The sequence below is a fragment of the Podarcis gaigeae genome (assembly GCF_964106915.1).
Source record: "Podarcis gaigeae genome assembly, chromosome: 8".
Classification (NCBI taxonomy): domain Eukaryota; kingdom Metazoa; phylum Chordata; class Lepidosauria; order Squamata; family Lacertidae; genus Podarcis; species Podarcis gaigeae.
The window spans coordinates 89,319,052-89,336,576 of record NC_139684.1 but is presented as its reverse complement, the minus strand read 5'-3'; the positions used below and the strand labels follow the sequence as shown (position 1 = coordinate 89,336,576).

The 17,525-nt window shown below is 51.1% G+C and overlaps 1 protein-coding gene across 2 annotated transcripts; it reads right to left on the bottom strand.

Annotated features, from left to right (window-relative positions):
• Positions 1 to 1,214: 1,214 nt before the first annotated feature.
• Positions 1,215 to 10,265, bottom strand: LOC310851740 (calcineurin B homologous protein 2-like). Of its 2 annotated transcripts, none has more exons than XM_083754408.1 (7): positions 10,081 to 10,265; positions 8,007 to 8,079; positions 6,106 to 6,186; positions 4,525 to 4,634; positions 4,145 to 4,206; positions 2,871 to 2,993; positions 1,215 to 2,054 (listed from the first exon to the last, which is right to left on the bottom strand). In XM_083754408.1, the coding sequence occupies exons 1-7, from the start codon at positions 10,145 to 10,147 to the stop codon at positions 2,001 to 2,003; spliced, it is 570 nt and encodes a 189-aa protein (XP_083610534.1). In that variant the 5' UTR covers positions 10,148 to 10,265; the 3' UTR covers positions 1,215 to 2,000. The 2 variants fall into 2 exon arrangements, with proteins under 2 accessions (XP_083610534.1, XP_083610535.1); XM_083754409.1 differs by having other exon boundaries at positions 10,053 to 10,212.
• Between the last annotated feature and the right edge of the window lie 7,260 nt (positions 10,266 to 17,525).

Here is a 17,525-nt window from a genome sequence, read left to right as displayed (position 1 = left end):
AGAGGACGAGATGGTGGGACAGTGTTCTCGAAGCTACCAGCATGAGTCTGACCCAACTGCGGGAGGCAGTGGAAGACAGGAGTGCCTGGCATGCTCTGGTCCAGGGGGTCACGAAGAGGCGGACACGACTAAACGACTAAACAACAAACAGCAACAGACCAAGCATCAAAGATGTGGGAAACATAAAGGAGAGAGGGAGACGCCTAGCTCAGTGGCAGAGCCGCCCTTGTTCTGCATGCAGAAGGTCCCAAGCTGGCAGGGCATCCCTTTTCTTAAACACGCAAGAAGAGCTTGCTGGATCAGGCCAGTGGCCCATTTCGTCCAACACCCAGTTCTAATAATAGCCATCCAGTTGTCTGTGGGAAACCTGCAGGCAGGATGCGAGTAGAAGAACACGCTTCCCTTTCCAGAAACTGATATTCAGAGGCATAACTGTGGAGGCAGAGAATAGCCATCACAGCTAGCAGCCATTGATAGTCTTATTCTCCGTGAAATTGTCAAATCCTTTCTTAAAGCCATGTAGATTGTTGGCTACCCCTTCCTGCTGCTGCAGGTTAACTGTCTGCTGTGTAAAGAAATCCTTTCTTTTTTCTGTCCCGTATCTTCCAACATTCAGCTGCAATGGATGCCCACAAGGTTTTAGGATTACAGTGGTACCTCGGGTTAAGAACTTAATTCGTTCTGGAGGTCTGTTCTTAACCTGAAACTGTTCTTAACCTGAAGCACCACTTTGGCTAATGGGGCCTCCTGCTGCTGCTGCACTACCGCTGCATGATTTCTGTTCTCATCCTGAAGCAAAGTTCTTAACCCGAGGTACTATTTCTGGGTTAGCGGAGTCTGTAACCTGAAGCATATGTAACCTGAGGTACCACTGTACAAGAGAGGGAGGAAAAACTTCTTTCTGCCCTTGTTTGCCATGCTGTTCATAATTTTATACACCTCTGTTACATCACCTCTTCCTTTGGCTCTAAAAGCCCTGAAACCTTTCCTCCTAGGGGAGTTGCTTCAACACAAAGCATCGGGTACAGAGTGACGGGAAAGAACCTTTTCCTGCGTGAGACACGTCCCCCTCCCCGTCCCCCAAGAGCCGCTGCTCTCCAGAGAAGAGAAGAAACTTGACCTGGTACAGGGCAGCTTCCTACATACTTACTACGTAGCTGCAGAATGCAAGAATGGAAATAAAATAGGGCAGATAATTTAAAACCACTTCCAGCTTTGTGTGGATGCAATCTGCGTATCTTTTAATGAATGAAAATGCGATCGAAGAATGATAACTGGTTTTCAGATACCAGTGCCACAGTTCCAGTTTGTATTACCTTTTTGATGAAACCTTGAAATCAAATCTCCCGGAAATGAATTCTGACTCGTTCGTTTGCTGTCTGGCAGCATTAAATTCTACTGCCTTTGCGAAGCTTTTCGTAAAAGGAGGGGAGGTCTCAAAAGTATGAACTCCTCTTTCCCACGCCCCCCACCCCAGGCTGTTGGGGGCTTTTCCAAAGGAAGTAATCATTTTAGGCCCCAACTGCATTCTGAAATCTTTGCATGATGCTCCACGGTTTCTTTACAAGGTTACGACTTTGGGCTCGCTTGCAACGAATGGGGAGGGGAGGGTGCCAGAGTTGCTTTCTGCACCCTCCTGTTAAGAAAAAGAAAATCTGGTTTGATGTGTATTTTAGTGCATGGCGTAGGGATTGCACAGCTTCTCAGAAAATGGGAAAAAGGTAGTGCCGCTTCTAGATGAAATATTGTCATGGAGGTCTGCTTAGACACGGCAGACAGAATGGCAGGCCTCCGTTGGTCAACAGCTCCTGATCCCATCTTGGTGTCAGTGAGGGATCTTTGTTAGATGGAGATCTCTAATTTGGTTTCTTTGCGGCCCATCAGGAGCAGAGCTGAGATCTGACAGTATCCCACATGTTTTTGCAACTCCATCCTTTGCTGTCAGGAGCCAGACTTGTTCATTTCCCAAGTTGTCAGGGGTTTCTCTGGTCCCTGATGGATCACTTCAGGATCCGGAGGCTCATCTTCTGTTCAATGTTCAGCTTTTCCACAGACTGCAAAGCAAAGTGGAGAAGATTGGCGTTACCAAAAAAAAAAAAAAAAAAAGCTTTACTGGGGCTTTTTAGCCTTTCTCAGACCTAGAACTGCTTTTCATGGCCTGAACCCCAATCCTGGAAAACATGACTGAAGGATAATTTCAGTGTGTGCCTCTGAGGGTTAAGGAGACGAGTGCCCGCGAGGGGCTAGTGTAGGGGTGCGGGACCTCCTTAATAATAATAGTAACAATAAATAATAATAAATTTTATTTATACCCCGCCTTCCCTGCCTTCAGCCCAAGGGTCATGGCCCCCTTCTGGGAAATCTTCTGGGGATCACATGATATCTTTGGTGGGACAATAAATGTAAATGTTACCTTTGTGGGACAGCTTCTACATGCACACATTCCCACAACCATCTCTGCCATCCAGGCAGAGTTCAGAGGACGTGTGTGTGTGTGTGAGTGGGTGTGGCCTGGGGAGAGAGGATGGAGTATTTTGGGTAGAGTCCTGAGGGACAGATAGAAGGGTGTGGAGGGATACATTCAACCCCCAGGCCTGAGGTTCTCCACACCTGGGCTATGGCTGCCTTGAAGACACAGATCCACTTGTCCGATATCTTTGGCTTTTTTAAAAAAATGACTGGAAATTAAACTTATGTTCCTCAGGGTCCATATCTCTGCAGCGCATAGACCAGCCTTCCCCAAGCTGGTCCCACTCCAGATGTTTTGTTCTCCTGCTCCCATCTGTGGGCTGATGGGAGTTGGAGGCCAAAACATCTGGAGGGCACTACCTGGGAATGGCCAGTGTGGAAGAACCTCCCCTATCCCAGACCTTTGCGAACTCCTCAAAGGAGATGGCGTTGTCTCCATCCTTATCAGACTCTTGGATGGTTCGGTCTGTGATGCTCTCGAGTTGCTCATCCGTCACCTCGATCCCAATCATCATTCTCAGCACCTGGGGGTTGGGGAAGAGGAGTAGCCAGAGAGATGAGGGGTTCTTAAGGGCGCTGCTTCTCCCTAATCCTCCGCCTTCATCAAGATGAGGGACTAAAGCTTTGCTCTGCCGACGGCTGGAGCACAAACATGGGTGTGCTTCTGCACCGATGTCCTTGGATAAATTTCCTGGGGTTCCTGGCACGATAATCACTTGTGACCTTCACAATGTAAGAAGAGCCTGTTGGATCAGGCCAATGGCTTGGATAGTCCAGCATCCTGTTCTCTGAGTGGCCAACCAGATGCCCAGTGCAAAACCTGAAAGCAGGATTCAAGCACAACAGCAGCTCTCTCAGGTAAAGGGACCCCTGACCGTTAGGTCCAGTCGCAAACGACTCTGGGGTTGCGTCGCTCATCTCGCTTTACTGGCCGAGGGAGCCGGCGTACAGATTCCAGGTCATGTGGCCAGCATAACTAAGCCGCTTCTGGCGAACCAGAGCAGCACACGGAAACGCCGTTTACCTTCCCACCAGAGCAGTACCTATTTATCTACTTGCACTTTGAAGTGCTTTCGAACTGCTAGGTGGGCAGGAGCAGGGACCGAGCAACGGGAGCTCACCCCGTCACGGGGATTCGAACCGCCAACCTTCTGATCAGCAAGCCCAAGAGGCTCTGTGGTTTAACCCACAGCACCACCCGCGTCCCTCTAGCAACTGGTATTGAGAAGCATTACGGCCTCTGACCATGGAGGCAGTACATAGCCATCATCGGTAGTAGCCAAGGACAGCCTTGCACTCTGTGAATTTGCCCTGTCCTCTTTTAAAGCCATCCAGGTAGGTGGCCGTCACTGTCTCCAGTGGCAGCGAGTTCCACAGTTTAACTATGTGCTGCATGAATAAGTTCTTTCTTTTATCCATCCTGAGTCTTCCAACAGTTAGCTTTGAGCCCAAGACGTTTCTAGCCTGGTACATATGAATTTTAAAAAGTGCATGTAGAGAGCAGATTCCTTTTGTCAGGGTGACGCCAGCTCTCCTCCTCCATTGAGGTTTAGGGGGCAGGATATATTTGCCTTTGGGTAACATCTTTAAGCACTGCCCCTCCCTGGTTTTAATTCTTCATACGCACATCCCTTCCCCACCCTTGCAGCTTTCCCCAGTTGTTTGCAAGAGTTACCTGTAATATTTCTGCTCGGGAGATCTTTCCATCCTTGTCTTGGTCGTAGAGCTGAAAAGCAACTAAACAGGAACCAGAACAACAGGGGGGGAGGTTAGCAATGGGGAATGTTTAGGGCGAGACACCATGTTGTGCTGCCGGCCCGGCCCACAGATCTGTCCAGCTTAAGGGTGGACATTAAGCACCCAGGTTGCAGGTGCATGCTGTGCTTTTGTTACTGCACAGCATAACTGGGGAACTTGGCAGTGACTGCAGAACTCTGTGTTTCGGTTTTCATTTAAATGAAATCAACCAAGCGTCTCGCCCTTACAGCTACAAGGGGTACTTCTTGGCGCCCTCCTGTAGTTGTTTTCCCTGGGACACCCATTATATTCACTCACACTTCAGTTTGCTAAGCCGGCTGTTAGCATTCTGCGAGCCTCCGGGTCCTTCCACTGGCCGGAAGTGGGCCAGCACACGAGTGAATGTCCGGAAGTCCGTAGTCTCTCTCCTAGGGAGAAACAAGACCCTTTGTGGAATCTTACCTACTAGGAAGGAACACGGGAATCTGCTGTCCCATCTAGCTCTGCATTGCCTTCACTGGAGATGCTTAGAGTTTGAATCTGAGACTTTCTGCATGCAAAGCAGATGTTGTGCTCCTGAGCTACCGTATTTTTCGCTCCATAAGACACACCTTTTTCTTCCTAAAAAGTAAGGGGAAATGTCTGTGCGTCTTATGGAGCGAATGCGTGGTCCCTGGAGCCAGGAGGGAGATAAGGGATGCTAGCAATAAAGGAGGCTGCCGGGGGGGGGGGGGGAGGTAAAGACAGCGAACTTGCAAGGAGAGGAGACAGGAAGATTAAAGCAATGAGGAGATAAATTAGGAGAAAAGGAGGAGCAAAAAACTGCTCCAGTTAAGGTAAAGACACTAAGGCAAACAAGAGGGAAGGGAGTGTTGAAAGGAAGCAGCTGATCGGTGGGATCGGAAGAGAGATAAGGGACTCTAGCAGAGGCTGCCTGGGAGGGGGGAGGTAAAAGCCCATGGATCCTCAGGATTTTTGCACTGGGTCACCCCAAATTCACCATCAGATCACATAGCATGTCCAGGGCTACAGCCTGCACCAAAAAAATCACCCACCCACTGTTTCGTGGGGCTGCAGTGGCGCAAAAATGTGGTTACAAAGCACGGACCCACATGGATCCTCAGGATTTTTGCATTGGGTCACCCCAAATTCACCATCAGATGACATGTCTGTGGCCACCGCATGAACCACAAAAATCATACATCCACTGTTTCATTCAGAATATTTTTTTTTCTTGTTTTCCTCCTCTAAAAACTAGGTGCGTCTTATGGAGCGAAAAATACGGTACTTCCTTTCCTCTCTTTAGCATGCCACTGCTTGAGGAAGCCTGATCAGCCTGAGGGTGTTTCTTAATTATGCATTTGCATCAGGGCTGCAAAAGAGGCAAGCCTTGATTACATTGGACAAGGCCAGTGTCTGCCTCACACCTCTCAGTCCTGTGATTTCTCTTTGTGTGGACTTTGGGGAACTGCCTGCAAGGGCCACTCCTGCCTGGCTGGGTCTCAGCGACAACGCAGGAACTCTGTGTGGCTCTCAGGCAGACACAGGATGAGCCCTTTCATGAGACTTGGGAATTGGGGCTGGGAGATGTTCCTTGTGGATGTTCGCCAAGAGCAAATGCGTCTGTGGAAGAACATAATAGACTAGAACCAAGAAGCAGCAGGGAGCGGAAGAACCCTCCAGGCACACTTGGCTCTTGCAGTACCCTGAATCATAGAATGGACTCTAGAATCATTCTTGTGCACTAAGGTCTGATTCCCTGTATTGTTAGAAGAGGAGAGGGTGCTGAAGTGAGGGCAAGGGCAAGCGAGGGCAGTTTCTGTTTTTTATGGCACTGGGCAGGGCCAGAGACTTCCCTACACACAAGACACCCACACCCACACCCACACCCATACACACCCATCTGGGAAGAAGGCATCAATGATCCGGTCGCCAATGGGGTTCACTGCTAGTTCTCCAATCCCTTCGAAGTCATCTTTGCTGCGGAGGGAGAAAACATAGCTATAACAGAACGTATAAGGTTTAGCAACGGAATTGGAAGGGATCCCCAAGGGGTATCTAGCCCAACCCCCACAACTCAAAGGGGGCTTATGTTAGGTTTTCATTTATTATTTTATTTTATTCCATCCAGATTTTCTGTTCACAGTGAATATCTGAAGTGGCTGATGACCAAAACGAGCAGGGGGGAAACACATAAAAGGAATTCAGGTCGTAGTCAGAAAACCCCCCAAGGTTTCTTTGTCTTCCTGGTGCGAAGTCTGTGTAATTGTTTGGTAGGTTGAACAAGCAAAATTGTATGAGACATGGCGACTCGTTCCGTTCGGCTCAGGCGCCGTCTGTGTAATTGTTAACCCCACACCCGCCTCCTTTGACTGGCCTGCAGTGATGATGATGATGATGATGATGATAATGATGATAATTTATTATTTATACCCTGCCTATCTGGCTGGGTTTCCACAGCCACTCTTGGCGGCTTCCAACAGAATATTAAAATGCAATAGTCTATTAAACATTAAAAGTTTCCCTAAACAGGGCTGCCTTCAGGTGTCTTCTAAAAGTCTGGTAGTAGTTGTTCTCTTTGACATCTGGTGGGAGGGCGTTCCACAGGGCGGGTACCACTACCGAGAAGGCCCTCTGCCTGGTTCCCTGTGACTTGGCTTCTCGCAGCAAGGGAACTGCCAGAAGGCTCTTGGAGCTGGACCTCAGTGTCTGGGCAGCGAATATTTTGAATCCACATTGCCTCTCTTCCTGCTACAGTCCTCCTAAGTACTTGAGAAGTGGACAACCATAAAAGTTTCTGCACTGCTTTTCAAAGCAGAGACCAGCCTACTAAACGTACTGGGAGCTCAGGGGCCGTGTTCAACTCCTGCATCCCTAAATCTGTCACCCAGATGTTGTGCAGAAAGCTGTGGTGATAACGTTGTTGTTTCTGCCAGGGCACCCTAACATCCTATGTCAGCTGGATGAAGCACTGTAAAACTGAAATACATCAGGTGTTGACAAATGAGCAGGAATTTGGTGGTCAAAAGCAGTGGCTAAGGGGCTTCTGTAGGCATTTACTATGGGATATCCTTCCTGCGTTTACTAACTTTTTAATTGGGCATCAGCGTGACATTGTTATGAAAATCCCTGTCTCCGCTGCGTTTTCTGCATTTTCCCCTCTTGCGGGTCTTCTGCCTGCAGAAAAACTAACTTAATAAGACCCCCAGAACAGAGCAGAACTGCTGTTCTCTGCAGGTGTGAATTGTTCTTAATTCTACTCTGCTGACTCTTGGAATCACAGAATTCTAGAGCAGTATGTTTCTGACTTGTGCTCTGTCACATTGGACGGGGGAACCTATTGCCACTCCGCTCACCTTTAATGTGTCATTATTTTTTTACCAATTTGCTCTGACGTATTTAGTTCTGTATTTATTGAATGCTCTTGAATCAAACTTTAAAACCTTTTACCAGTCTTGGAAGAAGAAAATGGAGAAATAGCGCTTGAAGAAGAGTTCATATTTCTTTATTTTTAATTTAAGAACAAAAAACTTCTCGTGTGAATTGTGTCCTCCCTGTTCCCATGGCTATATCATGTCCACAAGTAGAATAGAACATGGCAGGTTAGGAAAAGCACAAATCTCAACTCAGCTGTCTGAATCTCTACTGTGTAAAGGTCAGTGGGGTGGTGGTTGTGGGGCAATGTCTTCAGACGGAGGCCTCTGAGTTCCTTCCTTGTTCTCAGATTGCCATCCTCTTCCTTCCCTTCCCTTCCCTTCCCTTCCCTTCCCTTCCCTTCCCTTCCCTTCCCTCTTCTTTACCTGAGGAAGCCTTTTTCATCTTTGTCCAATGCCTGGAAGCGCTGGTAAAGGCGCATAACATTAGCTTCCGAGACTGGGTGCAAGAGGAAAGGAGAGGTTTAATGATTAGCCAAGAAAGTGCCATGAGCAGCAGGTATAATGACCTTGAAACGAACGTATTTTTTAAAAAAGGAAGAAGCCAGATGCAATTAACATTCCCCTGAAACTAAAGGCGAACTGTTTGAAACTTGGAGAGCAGGCTTGAGCACGCCTGCATTGCAAGGAAATGGGAACAGACTGTCCAGATTCAGGGCAGTCTCCTGGTCCACGTGGGGACCATGCAACGTGGTTGCTGGGGAAAAGAAGGTCGCAGGCCTGAGGGAGGGCTGGTGATCAGATTCGTCTGGACTAAGCTGCTTCTGGCAAAACCAGAGCATTGCACAGAAACGCTGTTTACCTTCCCACTGGAGCAGTACCTATTTATCTACTTGCACTGGTGTGCTTTCGAACTGCTAGGTTGGCAGAAGCCGGGACCGAGCAACGGGAGCTCACCCCGTCGCGGGATTTGAACCGCCGACCTTCTGATCGGCAAGCCCAAGGGGCTCAGTGGTTTAGACTGCAGCGGCACCCGCGTCCCTATAAATGAATTTTAGCAGCAACTAAAGTTCCAAGTACCAGATGAAATGGGAAAAGGTATAGAGCAAAGGTTGTCAGTCTGGTGTCTCCCCCCCCCCCCCAACCTCCCATTATCCATGCTAACTGGGGCAGATGGGAAATGGAGGGTGCCACTGTGACTATTATTCCTGGCACAGCACTTGTTGCTTTGAAATCTGCTGCATCTTCTCTCCAGGGAAGCCCCTGACAAGCCCAGCATAATAAAAGAAGTTGGTGACAACACTGGGTTTAAAGCACACACATCCAAACCTTCTACCCCCTGCTGAGGGAATTTAATACACCCCCCCCCCACTTGTTGAAGTGGGGAACAGGACGGAAATCTCAAAGTCAGCCCCCTCCCCTCCCTTTCCTCCTCTGGAGATTTTGTAAACAATAAGAAGCCAGCTGCCAGATAAGATGCAAGGCTTTGGGTGGGGCACAGTGCCAAGCTCAAAAGCAACAGTTCATTTTTCACCCAAAACTTGGTAAAATAACTCTTTAAAGGGGCAGGGGGGAGGATCACATTCCACCCCAGGAGCATGATGATCTCCCCCAAACTAACCGCACACCGCGTCCCTGATGAAAGATTCCCGTGTCCCAAGTCTCTGCTTTTGGCTGACTCATCAGAACAAGAGGAAAAAAACAAGATTTCTTCCACAGCTGCAAATTGTCCAGAAGTTCTGCACTCACACAATACTAGCTGATGCGCTGTCGTTTACTCCCATTTCCTTGGCTGGGAACAGACTTTGTGGATCTCTGATCTCCATCAGTCACCTCACCTCTGCTCTGTGCCCTGAGCTGGCGACAGGAGGCGGGTGGCCCCGCTGGGGTGAGGCTGGAACGGGACAGGCCCAGAACGCTGGAACCCGAAAATCCGGATTAGCCTCTTCTCCCAGTGCCTGTTCCCTCTCTGGCTCAAGGTGAGAGGGGTGCGTTGGCATCATGGCAGCTGCTGCCCCCCTTTCATCTCCTCTTAAATTGCTCCCTGCCCTGTGCTTTGATCTGGATCTCGGAAGTCCCAACACCCCTTTCCTCCCAGCTTCCAAACTGAGCAGTGCTTCAGCTATGAAGTCCCGATTCTGATTCTCTCTGGTCAACAGGCTCTTCTCCACAAGTGCTGGATCTTTCCCTCCTATGAGATTGCCCAAACCCACTGGCCACGATTCCCACCCCTTGCGTAAAGTCTGGAGCAGCCAGGACATCTCTCTCTTCCAGCAAAGCCAAGTCTCCTCCTGGGACAGATCCAGAGATCTAAGGCTGGTCTGTGGGCTTGGCAAAGAGGAGAGCAAATGCGCCACAAGGCAGGTGGGCTTCTCATTTTGGGGAACGGGGTTTAAAACAATTCCGAGCTCTGTTGCAAACTCCCTCCTCCCCCATTTCCCCCCTCTATTCGTGAAAAGAAGGAAAGCAAACCGTTCTCTCTTATAAAGTTTTCCCGTACAGCCGGTTTCTTTCATGATCTCCTGCTGCTCAGGGACGGTGAAGAGCTGAGAAGTTTGGCCTCCCATCTCGAAGCACTTCTGACTCTCCTCCAGGGCAGCCAAAGCTGTTTACAGGGTGTGCCTCTCTCTGTGTGTGTGCATCTATATTAATATCAGGACACCTACCAACTTCAGCAGACAGCCACACACACGCACACACTCCCAGCAGCTGTTATCAAAGCCAGACAGCTAATCCACTGCAAGGGGAGGAGGGACTTGGGAAGGGCCGGGAAGAGTTGTTTTAAGGTGGAAAGGCAGGGAGAAGAGAGAGGCAGGCAGTGCTAAGTGGCTGCTGTAAGTTGCATGCCGAAATCCAGTATCGCCTGAGCTCTGCGAGTGCGGCTTTCTCCCGGTTGAAGTACAGAGTGTTTGAGGACCGGGACATTTGCAGGAAAACCAAAATGCTTGTTTACAAAGCTACTGTACCACCAACCTTACTGTATGCCTGTGAAATATGGACCACTTATAAACGCCATCTCCAACTCCTCAAAAGATTCCATCAACGGGGTCTCTGAAAAATCTTACACATCACTTGGGAAGACAGGCGTACTAATATCAGTGTACTGGAAGAAGCAAAGACCACCGGTGTTGTAGGCAAATGCAGACTTTAGGGTTTCACAAAACTCTTTATCAAGGAGATCACCAGTGTTGAAATGGTGATTCTTCAACATCAACTTCGTTGGACTGGTCCTGTTGTGTGGATGCCTGATGATCGTCTTCCAAAGCAACTACTCTAGTCCGAACTTAAAAAGGGAAAGCATAATACTGGCGGTCAACAAAAGAGGTTTAAAGACACTCTCAAGGCAAATCTTTAAAAATGTAGTATAAACACCAACAATTGGGAAACACTGGCCTGCGAGCGCTCCAGTTGGAGAACAGCCTTGACCAAAGGTGTCCTGGTCTTTGAAGGCACTCGAACTCAGGACGCAAGGGAGAAATGTGCTAAGAGGAAGGCATGCTTGGCAAACTCTCACCGGGATCAACTCCCGCCCGGAAACCAATGTCCCCACTGTGGAAGGACGTGTGGATCCAGAATTGGCTTCCACAGTCACTTACGGACTCACTGTTAAGACTGTTGTCAGAGCCACCGAGGTCCCAGCTCACAAGAGACCAAAATCCAGTCCAAGTTATATACAAAAGGTTTTATTGAAGAACATTGTTGTCGTTACATCCAAGCTCCGTGGCTCAGCATCTGTTACCCTTAGATGTTTGAAGTCCCCTCTGAGTCAGTCCCGCCCCTGCACCAGCTTAAGAGGCTTGTACTGCTCCTTCTGACACACTGGTAACTCCACCCCCTTCACTCCGTTCCGACGGAGAGGCCGGTCCCGATCTCCAACCCCCACTGGGGATTCCCTCTTCGTTCCCCTGCTTCTGACTGCTTCCCTCTCTACTGCCCCTTGGCCTGACCAGGGGGGCTCCCTTTTGGGAATCCTCGGATTCACTTGACGGACTCACTGACAACCTCGGGTCATTGTCGTCCTCTTCCTCGTCACCCTGGGACCCCTCCCCCTCGCTCTCTGTCCCTGAAACCCTGACATCCATCCCCCCCTTGAAGCCCCCCTTCCCCCCTCCCGCCCATCGGGTGCAGGTTGTAGGAGCTGCAGCTCTTCGGAGGTGGATGCAGGATACAGGTTGTGTACCTGCATATCCTCTGCTTGCAGTTCGGTGTATGAGTGTTCGAATTCGGGTTCTTGACCCAAAGTGTTCTCTTCTCCCTCTTCCATTGGTACCTCGTCTGGTGCTGCCGGCCAAGGTCCCGTCAGCCATTTCCTGCGCCAGTCCTCCTCTGGTTGCTCGTCCCACCAATAGGAGGTTTCTGTGTCCACCCCTGAGCACGATCCCCTGGGCGGGCTAGATTCTGGCGTTCTCTCCTCGGCTGAAGAAAAACCCCGGAAAGTACTGCCTGAGAGTGTGGGCGTAAAGAGCCAGTCATCAAAGTACTCGGCTGGCATGGGTCTATGCGGGAAAAGGGCATGGAACTCGTCTTTTAGAAGAGGTTCGTCTAAAGCGTAGCCCGGCACCCAACCGTTGGCACTGGCTGGAGTGCCCTCTGTGGCTAGAAAGTATTCTACCCCCTCTTCCCCCCATCTCGAGTCCAGGATTTCTGTGACCTCGTTGAGTGGTTCGGCCCTAGGCGCCCTCTCCCTCTCCTGTGACTTAGTGTGTAGTTGCGGGACTGTTTCAGACTCCTGAAACCTGTGCGGTGCCTTGTAGGGGGTGAGCACCGACCTATGAAATACCGGATGCACTCTGGAACCTTCGGGGAGGGCTAGTCGAAAGGCTACAGGGTTGATCTTAGCCTCCACTTGGTACGGCCCTAACTGCCTGTGCCCTAGCTTCTTCTTGGCCAACGACTTGGCTGGCATGGCTTGGGCGGCTAACCACACCCAGTCCCCCACCTGGATCTCCTCCCCCGCTCTCCTGTTTTTGTCTGCCTGCACCTTATATGCTTGCTTGGCCAGTTCCAAATGTCTCCGCAACTCTTCGTGCACCTCCTGCAGCTCCGCTGCAAACTGGTCGGCTTCTTGCGGCACCCCCTCTCTCGGTGCCCCGAACCCCGGGAAGGTTCTGGGATGCCGACCGTTGTTCGCGAAGAACGGCGTCACCCCCGTGGACGCGTGCTTCGTGTTGTTATAGGCAAACTCTGCCATCGGCAGGTAGTCCACCCAAGCTGCGGGTCGCTGATTGGCGTAACATCTCAGGTACTGCTGCATGATCGCGTTGACCCTCTCAGCTTGGCCGTTGGTCTGTGGGTGTCTCGCCGACGTAAGGTTGATCTTGACGTTCAGGATACCTAAAAGCTTCTGCCAAAAATTGGAAACAAACTGGCGCCCCCTGTCGGACAGGATGGACTGCGGCAGCCCATGCACCTTGAACACGTGATCAATGAAGAGTTTGGCAGTCTGTTCCGCCGTCGCCACCTTTGCGCACGGAATGAAGTGCGCCATCTTGGTGAACAGGTCCACAACCACCAGTACCGCTGTCTTCCCTCTGGAGCTGGGCAGGTCAGTAACGAAGTCCAGGGCTACCCTCTCCCACGGTTGCTGTGGCGTTTCCAGCGGTTCCAACAGCCCCGCTGGCTTCTGGTGTACTGGCTTGAACCTCTGACAAGTGTCACACCTGGCGACGTAATCCGCTACCTCTCCGCGCATCCGGGGCCACCAAAAGTCCCTTGCCACCAGTTCTATTGTCTTCTCCTTACCGAAGTGGCCAGCACTGGGGGCGTCGTGCAACTGCTGCAGAACCTTTGCGCGAAGCTCGTCGCTTGGCACGTAGAGGGCACCTTTGCGAGTTAGCAGTCCGTCGCGCAGTTGGAACTCTTCTCCACTCTGCACACCTCTGCGCAACTCCTCCATTTTGGACTGTGCGAACTGATCCACTTGCAACGCGCGTCGCACCGCGTCCAGATCTACTGCGATGGCAGCGCACGACCACGCCTGCGGTGCGAAAATGTGCTTGGCTGCTACTGGCGCCGCTTCATCGAGATATTGCGGTTTCCTGGATAGCGCATCGGCTATAACGTTGGAATCTCCTGGGATGTACTCTATCCGAAAGTCGAAATCCGCGAAGAATTCCGCCCAGCGCATGTGTCTCTGGCTTTGGAGCTTCGCCGTGCGCCAATACTCTAGGTTCTTGTGATCCGTGCGGACCTGTACTGTGTGCTTGGCTCCTATGAGGAAGTGTCGCCACGCTTTGAAAGCTGCGTGAATGGCTAACAGCTCCCTGTCCCATATGGTGTAGTTTTGCTCCGCCTTGCTGAGCTTTCGGGAGTAAAAGGCACCGGGTCTCCAGTTTCCATGTGGATCTTCTTGCAGGAGTACAGCTCCAACCGCCCTGTCTGACGCGTCGGTCTCCACTCGCATGGGCCTGCCTGGATTCACGTGCAGCAGTTGCTCCTCGGAGGCGAAAAGGCTTTTAAGCTTCCGAAAAGAGCGCTCCGCCTGTTCCGTCCACACGAACCTCTTCTTCTTGGAACTCAGAGTGTCCGTGATCGCTGCTGTCTCCTTTGCAAAACCTCTGATGAATTTGCGGTAGAAGTTGGCGAAGCCGACGAATCTCTGGACTTCCTTCCGATTGCGTGGGCTCTTCCAGTCCAACACCGCGCGGACCTTGACGCTGTCCATGGCGAGCCCCTTGTCGGACAGCTTGTAGCCCAGGAAATCCACCTCCGTCACATCAAACTGGCACTTCTCTAACTTGGCGTAGAGCCTGTGTTCCCGTAGTCTTTGCAGGACTTCCTTTACGTCCCTCTCGTGGGCCTCTTCCGTCTCCGAAAAGATCAGGATGTCGTCGAGGAAACACACACATTTCTTGTAGAGGAGTCCCGCTAGCACGTGATGCATAAAGGCTTGGAATACGTGAGATCCATTTTGGAGACCAAACGGCATAACTCTGTATTCATACGTGCCCAGAGGCGTGAACATGGTCGTTTTCCACTCATCGCCCTCCCGGATGCGTATGAGGTTATACGCTCCACGCAGATCCAATTTGGTGAAGATCTTCCCCTTCCTCACGGTTGCTAGGAGATCATCTATCTTGGGCATGGGGAAGGCCTTGGGCTTGGTCATACTGTTTATGAACCTGTAATCCACAATGAGTCTTTTTTGGGGCGTGTCTCTCTTCTTTACAAAGAACACAGGACTGCCCCCCACTGCTTTCGATTCCCGGATGAATCCACGCTTCAAATTGTGCTCTATGAACTCCCTGAGCTCTTGCATCTCGTCCTCAGACATGGAATACAGTTTTGCAGTCGGCAACTGCGCCCCCGGCACCAGGTCGATGGCACAATCATAAGGTCTGTGGGGCGGCAACTGGTCAGCTTCCTTCTCGCAGAAAACCTCCAGGAACCCTTTGTACTTGCTAGGTACTGCCTGCACCATGCCAAGTCGCAGCTGGTGCTCAGCCCCCTCCTCCTGGCAGGACTGGATGCAATTTTGAGCACAGTACGATGAGCAAAAGGTGATCTGGCGTTGGTACCACGCTACAACAGGACTGTGTTTCTCCAGCCAACTCATGCCTAATACTATAGGCGTGTCAGACAGTTGGGTGACATTGAAGCTAATGACTTCTCGGTGATCTCCTATCCGCATCACCATGGGAGGTGTCTGTTGCACAACTTGCCCTCCTAGCAATTTCCTGCCATCCACTGTGACTACGTTCAGAGGCGTTGTGGCGGGCAGAAGCGCTATGCGATGCTGCTTGACGAATTGCATCCCCACGAAATCGGCATTGCTCCCCGAATCGATCGTGAGGGGCACTTCTAGGGTGGTCCCATTTGGCAACTGAAGTGTTGCAGTGAGCTGCACCGCTGGCTTGGGTGGTAAAGGGTCTGTGGGTTGCAAAGACGCTGGGGACTGTTCTACAGATTCGCCTGGCTGAGCCCCAGCAATTCTGCTTGCAGCCAGGCATTGTTTCCCTGAGGTTCCTCTTCCTGGATCACTTCTGCAGCTACCGTCGCTAAAGCTGCAGTGTGTTTCTGGAGCCTCTGGGGGCACTCTTTCGCCATGTGCAGTGCACTGTCGCAGATGTAACACTTCCTGGTCCCTCTAGGAGGCTTCGCCTTTACTGCACCGGAAACTGGGGCTCTGGCTGTTGCTTGAGCCTTAGCACCACCAAGTTCCATCGGCTCCTTCCCCTGCCTCCCCAGCGGCGAGGGATGTGACTGACTGAACTCCCTGGGGATGAAAGAAGACGTCCTCGCTGGTGGACGCACCTGACGTTCTTCCTCATTGTGCCAAGGACGTCCCTCGTGACGTATGCCAATCGCCAGAGCCCTCTGCACCACCTGCTCCAGGGTCTGAGGTCTGTCTCCCCTGGCAAGTTCGTCCTTTATGGGACCGCTGAGACCCTCCCAGAACAAATCCCTCACAGGTGTGCAGTCTTTCTCCCAGCGTAACGCAGTCAGTAAAGCAAAAAATCTGGAATGGTACTGACGCACAGTGGCTTTGCCTTGCCGCAGTCCAAATATCTCCCTGCGTGCAAGATCCAAATCTACGGTTGACTGGAAGCAGGCATCCATCGCTTTAATGAATTCATCAGAATCGCGGCGGGCAGGGCCATCTTCACGCCACAAATTGCGCAACCAGTCTCTGGCCGGCCCATGCAAGTGAGAAACAATAAACCCCACTTTCTCCTCCTCATCTTTAAAGTCATGACGAAGCAAGTGTAATGCATACAAAACGTCTGCTCTGAAACTGGGGTAGTGCTTCAGGTTCCCATCGAAGTGGGTGACTAGGCTGCCCCCCCGCCTTCCAAGTCCAATGCCCTCTGATCTGGACCCTGGGAACCCTTCCCTGTTTGCACGCTCCCACCTTGTTTGCAGGTCCTGGCAGCGCTTCTCCATTTCGTCATGCTTCTTCTGAGACGCAAGGACTGCAGCGGTGAGTTCGGAAACTGTAGTTCGCAGTGCTGTCAGCTGATCCTCCGCACTCATGGCTGTCACCGTTTGTGAGCTTTGCAAAAAAAAATTTTGCGTTCTTTGGGAGGGGACTTACTGTCAGAGCCACCGAGGTCCCAGCTCACAAGAGACCAAAATCCAGTCCAAGTTATATACAAAAGGTTTTTTTGAAGAACATTGTTGTCGTTACATCCAAGCTCCGTGGCTCAGCATCTGTTACCCTTAGATGTTTGAAGTCCCCTCTGAGTCAGTCCCGCCCCTGCACCAGCTTAAGAGGCTTGTACTGCTCCTTCTGACACACTGGTAACTCCACCCCCTTCACTCCGTTCCGACGGAGAGGCCGGTCCCGATCTCCAACCCCCACTGGGGATTCCCTCTTCGTTCCCCTGCTTCTGACTGCTTCCCTCTCTACTGCCCCTTGGCCTGACCAGGGGGGCTCCCTTTTGGGAATCCTCGGATTCACTTGACGGACTCACTGACAACCTCGGGTCATTGTCGTCCTCTTCCTCGTCACCCTGGGACCCCTCCCCCTCGCTCTCTGTCCCTGAAACCCTGACAACTGTGTTTATGGAAGACAATCTTACCCGGCTATGAGGGATTGCAGATGAAGAACTTGCATGCAAGTCTTTGAGTTACAAAGGTCTCTTCTTCAGCAGAATATTTTTTTGGGGGGAGAGACCTCAGCCCTTGGTAATTATAGTGCCCCCTTTCAAGATTTTGGGAAACCGCTGTTGTTAGAAAATGCGACTTGGCGCTGTTGCCAGAAAGGCTTATGATCCGAATCCTGAAACATTTTGTTGGCTTCCAATTGGTTTAAGGGCCCCCGTTTTGGCTTTTATAAGTCCTTAGTGTACTTGAAGGGCCGACTCCCCTCTCCGTTTCAGCTATGGAGGGGCCTGTCCATGTGGGCCCCCTCCCCAACTGCCCTCTCCCACCGTATCTCCCAGGCTATGGCGCTCCTTTCAGGGGTGGTGTGTGTGTGTGTCCGTGTCCCCTTTGCCAAAGGCT